The following is a 14,119-nucleotide window of genomic DNA, read 5'->3' as shown; positions in this document are numbered from 1 at the left end:
GATGAAAATGAGTGAAAGGAAGGGAAATGTGTAGCATGTACAGGACACGATGTTATGCCAAGGTACTTACACATGTCCAGTCTCATGTGCTACCACAAAGGCAGAAGAGAAACCATCCTCGTGGTTCAAAGTGCAGCTTCTTACTGGATGGCACATGCCCGTCACTGGCGCATAACCTACACAATAGGAATTGAAGAGAAACAATCAACGCTGTATCAAAAATTGCCTATTAACGATGCTGCTGTTTGAGAACCACCGTCGGGAGACATAGCCATTTTTGCTGATCTAAACTGATTGGTTGAATGTCAGTAATTGTTAATTTATTGTTATTATTATTATTATTTTTTTTTTTGCTTGGAGGTGGAGTGTGTATAAACATCGGGCTCAGGACCGGAGGTCCTTGTTTCATGTAATGGATGTTACGTGCGAGGACATTACAGATCATTGTAGGGGAGGAGTTGAGACATTTGTGCCGTCTCTTCCCTTGCTGCATCACGATGGAAAATGTCCGTTGCAATGAGGACAAAAATCTATGGCCTGAGTGAAAGCAGCTCGGGTATGACTGGGAGGATGAGGATGGTGGGCAGAAGGAGTGACGAAAGCAACCAGTGAAAGTTTTACTGCAGTTGTGAAATTCTACTTACAGCACCAAAGGTGACAATATATATTTAATTGTTTGTGTACTATTTCTTACACGTACAGAATGCTGTATTCATTTTCTTTTTATCTACTCAGTCACTTTGTTGTGTGAATAAAAATGGTTCTAACTTCCTCGATGAGTGATTTTAATTTTTTCATTTTTGGGACTACAGTATGATGAACTCGCTGATTAAGTGTTAAAGGAAGACGAACACCAGGTATCCACTCGATCATCCTCCAATGGTTTGGGATATTTGACAGTGAATCGCCGTTCATCTCAGAGGATACACACGGACCACCAGCTGCAGATGAACATCTGCAATGTATTATTTCAACATACTATCCAGACACATTGCAAACAGATGTATTTGAATACACACAAAATAATTTGCAATCTTAAAATGAAAACAAAAATACTTGACATATTGTGTGAGTCACTGCCTAGGTACAGTTCAGTTGTATTTAACTTATTATACAATACATTGGGATCCAATCTTTTAAGAACTCTTTGGTATTGAACTTTTATGGAGGAACAATTTTTATTTAGCTTATTTTTATTATATTGCACAAGGCATTCAAAATCATTATATTCAGCACTGTTTTTATTTCCCTGTGTTTCAATGTATAGTCAGTGTTAAAACAACCTCTGTCTTATTTTTAAACAGCACTTTGGCTTACTGGGCTATTGTATTTTAATGTTGGTCATTATGGTCGTACTTGGAGAGCTATTTTTTTTCTTTTTTCTGGTACTTGTGCGTAAAGATTTACAACCGCTGTATTTAATGGCGAAAATTACATGTTTTAAATGATACAAATTAGATCATGTGAACGCCTCGATTCTGTCAAATGATTCAAATGATATCTTTATTTGCAGCCTTGTTGTATGATTTCCGAAAAGAGTGGAGAGATTGAATGTTGCACACAACCACAAACCTGTGTGCTTATGTGTCTAAAGCTAACTCCTAAAAGAGTGTGTGGCTATCTTGTGTGTCCTATGCTTCTTCTAATTGTGGAGCCGTTCCTGGCCCTGCTCTGTCTATTGATTTTCTGTTGCAGAAGACTGAGCCCAAGGGCAGCTGAAGGGCTTCTGTGTAGCTAGGCCATTGCCTTTAGACGCCTCTCCCCTGGGCCTTCCTGTTAGCTTGCACTCTGATGCACGCAAAACCACCGACCGCCAAACTCACAGTGCACTATGCTGCGTGAGGCAGCGGAAGGAAGAGGCTGGGATACTCTGCTTTGGCTGTACACGACACTACGTTCATCAGATGGCATTCTGGAAGAGTCCTACGTGTCTTGGTCATTACCCTGCATGCCTGTGGGGCCGAATTCCTGCCGTGTGAGGAAGATGGCGTGGTCGTGATACTCGGCATCCCCAATGTCCTGCTTCTGCTGTAGAAAGGCCCAGCGACACACGTTCTCCAGACTTTGGGAAGGGTTACCCCTCTCAATGAGAGTCATGGACTGCAAAGAGAAAAATAGTCACAGTGACAGAAAATGTAATTCACACAAAAAGCTGCTGTTGACTTTGACCCTGTAGGGGGCAGTGCCACTGTATTGCTTTTTCAGATGACACACAGTAATGGAAAATTGTCAGACGAAAGCATCACGCAATCCAAATGACTTTCATAGTAATAGAAAATAAAATAATGCACTAACTACAGAAAAAAACCCACTTAAAGTGCATTTCTTTTTACCTTCTTCTTGCCTCCTTTGTCCTTTCAAACAACATATGTCTGATCTAGCTTGGTTTTCAAAATTTTCACACTGTCGTGAAAGTTCAAATGTGTAGTAAGAATACCCCCAATATCGGGGATGGCCAAATCTCAAAGCACGCTTACAAAAAAAAAAAAATCAACTTTAACTTTATGTAACTTAAAATGGGTTGTTTTAGCTGCCAAAATTAAACTACCGGTAATTACAAATGCAAACATGCGGTGGAAACCCCCCCCCCAAAAAAAAAAAAAAAAAAAAAAAAAAAAAAAAAAAAAAGTTAGTTAAAAGGTTGTTTTTGTTGCTTCTTTGCTCCTATGCCATTTTACCAGAACTGGATACTCAAACTTAAAAACAAAAAATGAAAATATCGAAAAAAAAAAAAAACTCACGTGTAAATAAATAAAAAATCAATCAGAGTAAAAAATATGCTGAGGGAATAGAGACCCATAACGCCATCTCTGATTACAACTTGCTTGTTGGCCAGTGTCATTTCAGGTATTCAAAGTTGATTTGATTAATATCTAACTTTTATTGAAAAGGTCTCTCACACAGGTCTTCATCTAATCGCAAGCCCTGACAACTCCAAGACAATAATTTAGTTCAACGTTTGAACTGTTCCGCGGTAATTAGAAAAATCAAATATATTCCATGATGCATTATCAATACAGAAAATTGATTTCCATTTCGAGTGTATTGTTCTATTTGCGGTACGAGAGAATTCATCCATTGTAGAGCAAAAAAAATCTGGCAATACAACACACAACACAGATAGATATAAAGTGTTTTCTTTGTATCAATTTTAAAAAATACACTTAAAACAACAGAATTTTAGTAGAATATTTGCTCAATATTAATTATGAAACGCCCACCAGTTGATGCTTTTCAGCTACGTTGCAATTATGTCGCATCAATGATATAATTAAGTTGAGACGTGTTTGAAATCGGAGTTTTCATTTGACTGAATAATATAATCGACTATATAAAAATCCCAAAATGGTGATCAAATCGGAATGTTTTTTTTCTTTTCTCCCCAAATACAAGTTTTAATAGCATCCTCTGAGCATGCTGTGCTTGTGTGAGGGTGTGTCAGTTTTCAGGGTCACACAGCCAATCTGCAGGCTGTCTGGGTGCAGCTCGGTTGCCACGGTAATTGGGGATGATGGACAGCCAGCTCTTTGGCTAAAGCTGCAATAGGGGATGACTGATGGAACTTTGTCTGCGTGCGTGCGTGCGTGTGTTTCGCAGGGCTCCAGTGGCACTGCGCACATGGAGATAGGAGAGGAAAAGATAAGGCTACAGAAGGACAAGTGTATCACAGAGCAGCAATCCCTCCATTATAATGGGCGTTATCATCCTGTGGGGTAATCCTTGCACTTTGAATTTATCACTGCTTTGTTCCTTTGCCCTCTCTGTCCTGTCTCTCGGTTTATGAATGGGAGATTCTGATCATTGATTGTTTACCTTTGCTCGGACTTCCCATGATTCGGTGCTGCTGTCTACTGGGAGGAAGGCTGATTACATAACGGCCAGAATTTCTTTGTGCTTTTGTGCTGAACTGTGAGGGCGTACAACTTGAAAACTCTCCCCCGAGATGCCCCATGCTTTTAGTTCTTCTTTTGCTCAGTCCACTGGAATAACAGGCCCCGGGGCAATGTTGCGTGTGTCGGCGTGCTTGCTTATGCGTGTGAAAGAATTGGCTGTGTTTAATGCAGTTATTCAAAGTGACTGTAGCAATATCCTTGTATCAAGCCGAGTCCTTATTATAAAAGAGAAAGGACCTCACTGTTTCCAGGAACCTCAGAATTTACTTCACAGATTGGCCTTAAACATTTTGAGACCAGGGACACATTTAAGGACATTTTTTTCCAAGGACCACTTACACTCCTTACGCCCATTAGATATAACTGCCATGTGCAAAGCGATGGGAATTTAGCTCCATTTGGGTGTCTTTTTTTTTTTTTAGCATTTCAACCTCATTATTCATGACTTAACTCAAACACTGCTGGATGCATAGTGGCAGCAGGCAAAAAATTTACAATGAAGAACAAAGACAAAATTATCAGTCAACATTTCGTCCAAATGAATTCACATCTCACTTTGATGAAAAGGACATGATGAGATGAATGTGCAAGCTGACCTGAGCAAGTATCGTAGGAATTTTTGTAATATCAATGCAATAGTATAAAAATGTATGTTTTATTCATAGAAGTGATTAAAAAAGGTTCACAAAAAGTATAGTGTGTGAACCTTTTGATTTGTTGGCTCTTTATTAAAATTGATAAATAGCATAATGGTGCCACTTTCTATGTTGCAAAAGCGCTGAAAGTGGAATATTTGCACCTTAGGTATGTACTTCCAAGTAACCAATACTTTCCCGAAAAGTCTTGCTTCACTTGTGCAATTCAACAAGAGCAGCTATTTATGTGATACGTCCAAGTCATAGAAGCACTTTAGGTGGCCAAAAGCTAAGCTCGTGAGTGAGCAATGATTGGTTTAGTATGTTTGTTTTCTGGGCATGCTATTGCACCTACAGAGGGATGCACTTGCATATAATTTTGCGGACGACCAGTTTGAGTAGCACTTGTTTCAGATCTTACCTTTCCATAGCCCAACATGATAATCCGCACCAGCACCACATTGATTTTTGCCCCCAGAGATTGGTCATGGTAGATCTCATTGACCTGAGGACACACACAGGAAGGCAATAGTCTCATTGAAAAACCTCCAAATGTAATCAGAAAATACATTTCTTGATGATCCATACAAAAATTAAGTCTTTCCAACTTGTTGTCTGATTGAGTGAGCACAAGTCATGTGTTGTAAATCTTTCAAAGTAGAACGTCCCAAGCAAAATTGGGCAGACTACCAAAGTTCCATAAAAACTTGGAGGTCTAACATTATCATGTCTCAAGCCCAATGAGACTTTGATCTTAACTTTGTGACTCTTATTCCAAAAGAAGGACCGTACCTTCACTATCACTATCTATCCAGGGGCCCATCCCAGCTGTCTTTGGGCAGGAGGCAGGGGACACCTTGAACCGGTTGCCAGCCAATCGCAGGGCACATACAGACAAACAAACATCCGCACTCACACTCATACCTAGGGACAATTTTGAGTGTTCCATCAACCTTTCATGCAAGTTTTTGGAATGTGGGAGGAAACCCGGAGAAAAGCGGTGCAGAACAAACAAACTCCACACAGGAAGGTGGGAATCGAACCCTGCACCTCTGAACTGGGAGGCCGACATGCTAACCAGTCGACCCACCGCTCATTCAAAAATAAATTATATACACACACACACACACACACACACACACACACACACACACACACACACACACATCCAATATTCAACCTTGAAAGCAGGTTCGGTAACTTATGTGACCATAAGAACATACACATTTTTTAACCTCTTAACTTTTTACGCACTTGTTTCATTTAAATCACATGAATGGAACAAGAAGCAGTGAAAATGGCACAAAACAATACATACACACATATGTACAGGGCAAATTGGGGTGGGAGTTAAGGCCTGCTGGTCTTAGTGGCTTTGGGTGGTGCCTAATGAGGCAAAAGGATGTAAAAAGAGACAGCCGTAATGAGATAGCTGATGGACATACTACCGAGCGCAACATACACACACGCGCAAACACACAAAAGCATTCAGGCACACATACACGGAGGTAAGGGGAGAGGAACAATAAACAGTGGCACCCAGAGAAAAAAAATTGAGGAATGCTTCGAATAGAGCCTAGATGAAGAGTGGGGAAGCACTGAGAAATGAAAAGAGATTTTTTTTTTTTTTTTTTTTTAAAAGGAAATATAAGACTACATATTCTGAGGGAATAACGGTAAGTCGAGCTATGGAAAAGCATTTGCATAGATGAGAGAAAAGACTCAGCAATCAATGCCGGTGTGTGGGGGGTGCAAAGCTGGATGTTTTAGCAGGCTGTTCGGGAAAAATCTGAAAGGATACATGATTTGTTTTCTGCAAAGTCCTGAATGCGATTTGGTTTTAGTGCATTGCCTCAGCATGACGCTATTGTCTGGTTCAAGCTTTTCTTGTTCGTGTTAACGTGTATGTGGTAAGTGATGAAATCCTTATAAACCTTTTGAAAGCAAACTGTACATAGACTTCCACACCAGCATCAAACATTGAAAATCCCTAAAATAACATTAGCGGTTTTAGTGGAAACAGCACTTTCCATCTGGAAGTGTGTGTTTACCCAAGGGGAACCAAAATAAATGCAGACTGTAATTAGCCTATGAGACAAAATGGGTCTTTTTGACCTCTAACTGTGTGCAGGACCGAGCAGGAGAAATACACCACAGCACTCAACAAAGGATTATGGAAAAAAAAAAAGAATGTTCAGAAGTAAAGCACAGTGACCTTGAGATGAGGCGAGCTCCTAAAAATTGGATCTTAAACTTACAGCCAATAGAATTTTTCATCGGTGCCTCTGTCTGCTACTCCCACACCTGGGCTAGTGACTTTGCCTTAGAAAAATCATGGTTGTGTCTCTGAGATAGATTATTAAATCATAGAATAGAAGCAGAACAATTTACTTGAAAAATACAAAATGTTCAGGGAAAACAAAACCTATTTTGTTATTTTATAGGCTCATAATTTTTCAACATTGCGACGGAAAGCTAAAATGAATGATTGACGAGCTTTTTTATTAGTATTAAATGTGCATTCACGGATTCAGGTTTGATCTGGATCAACAGTTTCAATTAGATGAGAATGCAATTGGGTCTACACAACCATAACTTTGGAAGTTAGTGTTTGAAGGTTGATGCTGCCAGGGCATACTTGGGTTTCAATTTTTGTTTTTTGATTGGAATGCATGGTCAAACCTTCTGTCAGGCTCATTTCCTGTGGGCCCATCTTCTCGACTCAGTCAAGAGGGCGGACGCCTTCTTCTCCATCTAAGAGTAAACTTTAAACTTTGCTATTTGAAAAAGATTAGAGTCAGGGATGACTCATGCTTGTCCTGGCTCAACTCTTTGTTAAGCTGCCATAGACTGCCGAGAAATGTCCCTCGATGCGCCAGGCTTCCCTTTCCCTTCTTTGCTGTTTATCCTTCTTCCCTCTATATTTCCATTTGTTGATAATATTACAGCTATGATGAGGGATGCAGCCATTGTTAGGCGTGCTGTTGGCTCATCACCATCCATGTAAGTATGATTTTCTGCTTCTCTTCATCTCTGGGACAATGGTGTTGGGAGTGGACCAGTGTTGACGTTGTTGCTGTTATTCAGGGACTATTTCTGTTGTTGATTCGGCTGTTGTTGTTCCAAATTGTTCTTTGATCCTTTCCCCCTTGCTCAGGGGAATTTTTCCCTTCTTTTTCTTAAACCGTACAAAGATATAGGTATAGCTGAAGTACGGAATGAAGAGTATGGTTCTTGACCTTCTCAATGTGTAAAGTGCCTTGAGATAACTTTTGTTGTGAAATGGTGCTATGTAAATAACACTGAGTTGACTTGACTCAGGGGAACGCTTCAGTGGTGCACCTGCATTGCTACAGGTTAGCAACTTAGCGGCAGATCAAAATCTAATGTTAGTAGAATGCTCATTTACACATTTTATTTATTTTTTTAGCTTTGCAATATAAATCCAGCCTTGGACATTTGACCGTTCCTCACGACATTCAGCTCCATGATATCTACAACAATGACACACAAGAATGAATCACATTTACAAAAACAAATAAGGTGCAAAAAACACACAGATGCACCAAATGGAAAATGACTTACCGTATTAGTCTGGAAATATGTACAGCAGGGGTGTCAAACGTACGGCCCGTGGGCCGGATCCGGCCCGCAAAGGACTTTAATCCGGCCCGCGAGATGATTATGTAAAGCAGTGGTGTCAAACATACGGTCCGCGGGCCGTTCAATCAGGCCCCACAGGATAATTTAAAAGTGAAGAAAATGCATAAAAGACACAGAATAAATATTTTTAATAAGGTGCAATTCATTGAGTATCCGCTAGGGGACACTGTTTTGATCAGAGAAGAAGACAACAGCAGCCTCAGTCCATCACTGAGACAGACCCATGACAGCAGACGCTATCAATAGCACTCTCACATTTACACATTTAATAGCACGCTCCTTAGTTTGTAAGGTGTAGGCAGGGATTACATTTAGATTTTATATGCACGTGTAAATGGTTTAAAACTTCCTTTCTTTATAAATCTCGTTTAATCTTAAAGTGCATTACTATATTTTTCAAAACCAATTACTTGTTAAAGTTTGTACAATCAGTGGGATCAGTTGCAATGCATATATGTGAATGATAAAAGTAAATTGCACATTTGTCAAAGGAAATGTAAGGTGCTTCATGAAATGTTTTGTAAAAGATATGTTCATTTAATTTCAACATTTTCCTAATGTTCTTGTGCTTCTTTATACCAAAACAAAGGAAAGACATGTTGTTTTGGTTATTTATAGCAAAGTATGGTATCATTTTAATGGTCCGGCCCACTTGACATCTACCCAGGCCGTATGTGGCCCACCATGTGAAATGAGTTTGACACCCCTGATGTACAGCCTTGTGTTAGTGTTGCGGTGGTGATAGATCAAATTAAAAGTTGGCAAACCATAAAAAGGTGATTCAGAGTTATAAAAGAAAAAAAAACCTTGCTACTTTTAATCTGCACATTTAGCTGCTGCCACATCACACTTTTAATAGGAGCTCAACAGTTGGTCATGATACAATGATTTAAAAAAAACATACAGGTGATACCTCTTGGCCTTAACAGAGATAAATGCAGATATGGAAATTATAAAGTCTTAAAATAAATCTGTGCAGCATATCCTCATGAAGTAGCCATATGTAAAGATGCAAAACGTAATTAGTGAAAGTCTCTCTAAATAGTTGGAAATCGTCTTCAACGGGGTACACGCATACCAATTTGCGACTTGGATCACTCAATCTTCATCAAAAGCGAGGCTCACTGTGGGCTTCTTGTTAGCTTATCTGCAAACAAACTCTTCTCCTTGGCACTTGTGGACATGGTTGGCAAACACTATACAACCATTCGCTCCTCTATTTGTGTCCGCCCAAACTGCAAGCTTCAGGTCACTTCCTGATTGGCCATCGTTCCATTTCACTTCACAATCATGAAGTGCGTGGCTTAACCATACTTTGCGATCGGAAAGATTTAACTGTTGTATCATTTACCTGTCAGTTTTCCAAGCAAATCACTCTGGATAATCTTTTACAAACGAGAACATTAATCCGGCCTTTGGTGAGTTTGATTGCAAGGGGTGGGAAAGGCCAGTGAAGGAAAGCGTAGCCTAGGATCGAGGCCAACATCTGATTCATTATTAATCACTGCAAGCAATTTAGATGTGTGTCTTGAGATTTATTTTGTTCACATGATGTATGCTACTGAAGTAATTTATCATGCAAAACATCTCATTTGCTGATGAGACATAAGTGAGTCATCACATGAAAATTGGCATGAGCACTGTGTGATTTAGAAGCATCTTGGCACAGTTTGTCTCCATCTTTTTGGGGACACACTTGGGAAGACTTAAAATAGTGAGAATTCGAGTTGCCTGTCTGACAGCGCTTCACGAATATCTGTGACACTTCCAGCTGACGAGCAGTCAATTATTACCTACCGTAGTTTGGATTGCTTTTCCCGGATCCTCTTACCATTTGATAATCTGACTACTCATTGCTTTGGTGGCTGGTTAAACAGCCAAGCACGGACAATCACAATGAGGCAGCTGTTACCTAAGGGGGCTTCCTGTATTGCGGAGGCATAAAACTAAGTCAACTTCATGTACAGAAATGTACGTGAGTGACTTCCCTCACATGCACACAGACATCTCCCTCATTATCACCCACTATTCATATCCAAGGAGAGTGTGATTAACACTTTACAGCACCTCTCGAAAGGTCTCTGTTAATGGACATTCATGAGACAGACGGCGCACTGATGGCTATTGAATCCATCACCTTGATGGTCATCTCTAGGTCTTAGCTTGCTATTTGGCACACTTTAATTTTCTCCAGATTAAGTTGCACTTGAACAATAAAACTGGAGAATGCATTGGATAATTTCCCCCGCCCGCCTTCTCCATCCAGGTGAAATATAATCACTTCCTCTGTCTGATAACAATTATCACCCTCTGCACCCTTAATTTTCGTACCAAATAGATTCTGTAATAGAGTGATGCGTGATTGCACTATTGGATATTTGAGCGGAAATGCACCTTTGCTCCATTTCACTTCAGTTGTGAACTCATGAATATAGCAGCAAGTTTGAAATCGGCAACTATAATATTTTCAAATAAAACCTTTGGGTTGCGTCATGGACAAACTTATGTTTGGCAACTGAAGCAATTTCAGTGGAATCCTGACATTTATACATTTTTGTCAGAAGGGGGCACCACCAATAATATCCAAAACGACAAATACTTTGACCAGGCGGTTGAAGTCTGGGACACACACCCGTTGCATGGAATTGTCAAGTGATCTGAGCTTCGCCATGCTCTTTACTGTTTAATATCATCCACTTGTCGCCTGCCAGAAAATGAAATTATACAGACCCCTGAAGGATTAGCTGAAAGTCTAACAGTTGTAAACGTTACACTGTTGCTGCTATGACTTTTTCACGATAATGGCATGTGGATCCCTTCATCATAAGCCTTCGACAAGCCTCCACAAGTTAAGTTGAGATCTGACGTTGTGAAGCTGATATTTGAGTTTTGTGCTTCCAATGGCATGGGCTAAAATCTAGCATCACCCACGTCCAAATTTGGCAGCAATAGTAAAAAAAAAAAAAAAAAACCAAAAAAACAGCGTAAGAAAGAAAATCGGTAAACATATGGGAAAGGAGTGGGAAGTAGAATTACCAGTGCTCATATTCAACACACACACACACGCACACGCGCACACACACACACACACACACACACACACACACACACACACACACACACACACACACACAAACGCTGAACTGCAGTTGAACTTCTCAAAGAGAATTCAGATTTTAGGATTCAAATGTCTGTGGGTGGGTCCTTTGATGTCCTGCAACACAGCAGTACCCTGAGTCCGCACCCCGCACCCCAAACCCTACTGCACAAACACACATGCATGAACACCGCTTGATCAAACAGTTGCTCTTGACCTTTGCCTTTCATTCGCAGTCAGCCGGGGGCACGCAGAGGGATATGAGTAACTACACGTCAAATATCAGATGCACAGCGCATAATGCACAGTAGTACCTTGGCTTACGAATCAATCAATCAAAAAACACAAATGTGGACTCGCAGCGCAAAGCAAAAAAAACTGACCGAGCGACAGCTCGTAACTCGTCCCATTGGGATACTCTCCAAGTCGATAACATGCACACACAGACACAAATAGGACACACCAACGTGACCAGGAAGGGAGTAGAGCTAGTTTTTCCATAATCTGAGTTTGTATTTAAATATAAAAAAATAATGATTAGATATTTATGATTCACTTGGGCAGGTAAATTCATTGAACAAAGTAATTATGGTTTCCCTAAGAGGGCTAGTATGGCTGTAAAACCGAATTAGTGAAGACAGTGTACACTAGGCTCCAACCAATTAACCGGATAGCTGATTATATCGGCCAATATTAGGCCTTTAATAATGATAATAATAATAATAATAATAATAAGAAGAAGAAGAAGAAGAAGAAGAAGAAGAATCGGCTGGAATGTTGCTGATTTGTTCTGAAACGCCAATACAAAGTTTCTTTCTCATAAAACAGTAAATGCTGTCCAGTAGGGATGAAGAGGCAGTAAAGGGCATGCATGGCTGACAGAACACTATTCTTTACATACTATCTATCTATCCGTGTGGATTGTTAGTGTTAAAATTGGCTCCCGTTTCAGTTTAATTCTCTCTCTGTCCATCATATAGTTCAAATGCAACTCTGTGAGAGTTGATGTGAGAGGCATTTTTTAAAAATTTTGAAGTCTTACTTCATCGCAAAGAAAACAATGGATTAGACGAAACGTGTTTCAACGTTAAAAGGCATCCTGCAGGAAGTAATTTCACAGATTAAGATGCTCATGTACTGCATAGATTTATGGCCGGAATCTGAAGCTGAATTCATCAGTTCATACTTTTATGCATGTTTTTGAAGGTGAAAATTCCTCTCTCTTCTAAAGTGAATCAAATACCAAAGGGCAAAGTATTGTAAAACTGTCAAATGTTCTGCCTGTATTTCACAGATTTGTTGTTGTAAGCATTAAGGGGCCAAAAAGAAGTTATTTTATTTAATAGATGTTTTATTTTATTTATAAAATAATCAGACAAAGAATTGGTTATTGGGATTTTTTTTTCTGGAAAATATCGGAATCGGCGGCAATGGCCTAAAAGAAATCCATAGGAGTGGGGCAACATCATGATGGAAAACTAGTTTTTAAAGAGGAAGATTAGAAAAATGGGAAAATTCAACTGCTAAAAAGATCAAAACAAAAAAAAAAGAATATGTTCACATTACAAAATGTGAAAACAATTTACAATTTTGCTACAGTGTGGCATTAAAAAAAGAAGCACGTAATCTGCTTTAGCGGGCCACAAACAATGATCCCGTGAGTTTGCAACCTGTGTACTGGGGATAATTTGTTTTGTAAACAGGAACAACAAACCAGCATATAGTTTACATTAGTCAATAATTAAAATTAAAATTAAAAGCTGCTGGAAACTGTAGGTACAGTAAGTATAATATAAGTGTATATATTTAAGTAAGTACAGTATAGTAAAAGTATTTAAGTATATATATTTAAGTAAGGAAGTATAAGGAAAAATATATGATTTTAACTGACTTACCACGTTTATCGACCTTTCTAATGTAGTCGGACAAAAAAATCTCCGTTCAAGTCCTTTTCCTCAAGCCATGACCACTTGAACGTGTTCCTAACACTCGCGTCTATTGCACGTATGTCAGCTTGCCTGTCTACCTGTTTGAACATTGCGCTGGGGCCATACCTGGCCGAACACACATGAATTAGTTTACACAAAACGCTATTCAAATACTCGACATTCAATGATTAATCTGCCTTTTGTGTGCACACGTGCACCCTTTGTGGCTTCCGTTATCGCCAAAATTTCGAAATCTCCGACATATGGCGAGGCCATGAGAATGCGAGACGAGGGGTGTTACTGCTACTAGTGTTAGTGCCTCAACATGGCTACGCTCGTGAAAGCAAAACAACAAATTCAAATGCGTGTTCGTTCAATGTTGTCAACTAATATCCGGATTCATTTTAGGCAATTTTTCCTCAATTTTCCGGAGGAACTTTCATGAAAATTTGAAAATCTGGAACTCCGGGAAAATCCGGAGGACTTTCATCACTAAGTAAATTAACATTTGCTCTTCAAACTAATTGTGAAAATGTGCTTATTTAATGACTTTTTCAACTACTAACTTTACAACAGCGTTGCTGATGCAAATCAGGAAGGAGTGCAAAGCAAAGCAAACTTTGAGGAGGCGCGTTATAAAGACGCCGCGTGTGGGAGGCAACCCTTCCTTCTTTCTGTTTATCGTGCTGTCAGTCATTTATTCCGGTTGCGCTATATAAAATGCTTTCTCTGCCTCCTCTTTCCCCACTTCCCCCACTGCACAGACGAGAGGGGGTGCTGCGTATTCCCTTCTCTTCTTCTGTTGTCTCACACACGACTAATAGTGGAGGCACAGGAAGAGCGGCTTGTGTTCTTCCTCCATGCTGAGCCGAGAAAAAGAACTCGTGGCAGAGTTTGCACCTG

General features: G+C 39.8%; 1 protein-coding gene across 2 annotated transcripts in view; it reads right to left on the bottom strand.

Moving 5' to 3' along the window:
* LOC109518787 (A disintegrin and metalloproteinase with thrombospondin motifs 2-like) overlaps positions 1 to 14,119 on the bottom strand; it is a 116,379-nt gene that overhangs the window by 16,834 nt on the left and 85,426 nt on the right. For both annotated transcript variants that reach the window (XM_019874851.1, XM_019874852.1), the window contains exons 5-7: positions 4,950 to 5,033; positions 1,944 to 2,100; positions 71 to 176 (exon numbers count right to left, since the gene is read on the bottom strand). In XM_019874851.1, the coding sequence (XP_019730410.1) occupies positions 71 to 176; positions 1,944 to 2,100; positions 4,950 to 5,033 (347 nt within the window). The remainder of the gene's footprint in view (positions 1 to 70; positions 177 to 1,943; positions 2,101 to 4,949; positions 5,034 to 14,119) is intronic.

Source organism: Hippocampus comes, unplaced genomic scaffold (assembly GCF_001891065.2).
Source record: "Hippocampus comes isolate QL1 unplaced genomic scaffold, H_comes_QL1_v1.1 scaffold118, whole genome shotgun sequence".
Lineage (NCBI taxonomy): Eukaryota > Metazoa > Chordata > Actinopteri > Syngnathiformes > Syngnathidae > Hippocampus > Hippocampus comes.
Note: the sequence above shows the minus strand (reverse complement) of the source record. Positions and strands in the feature narration are given on the sequence as shown.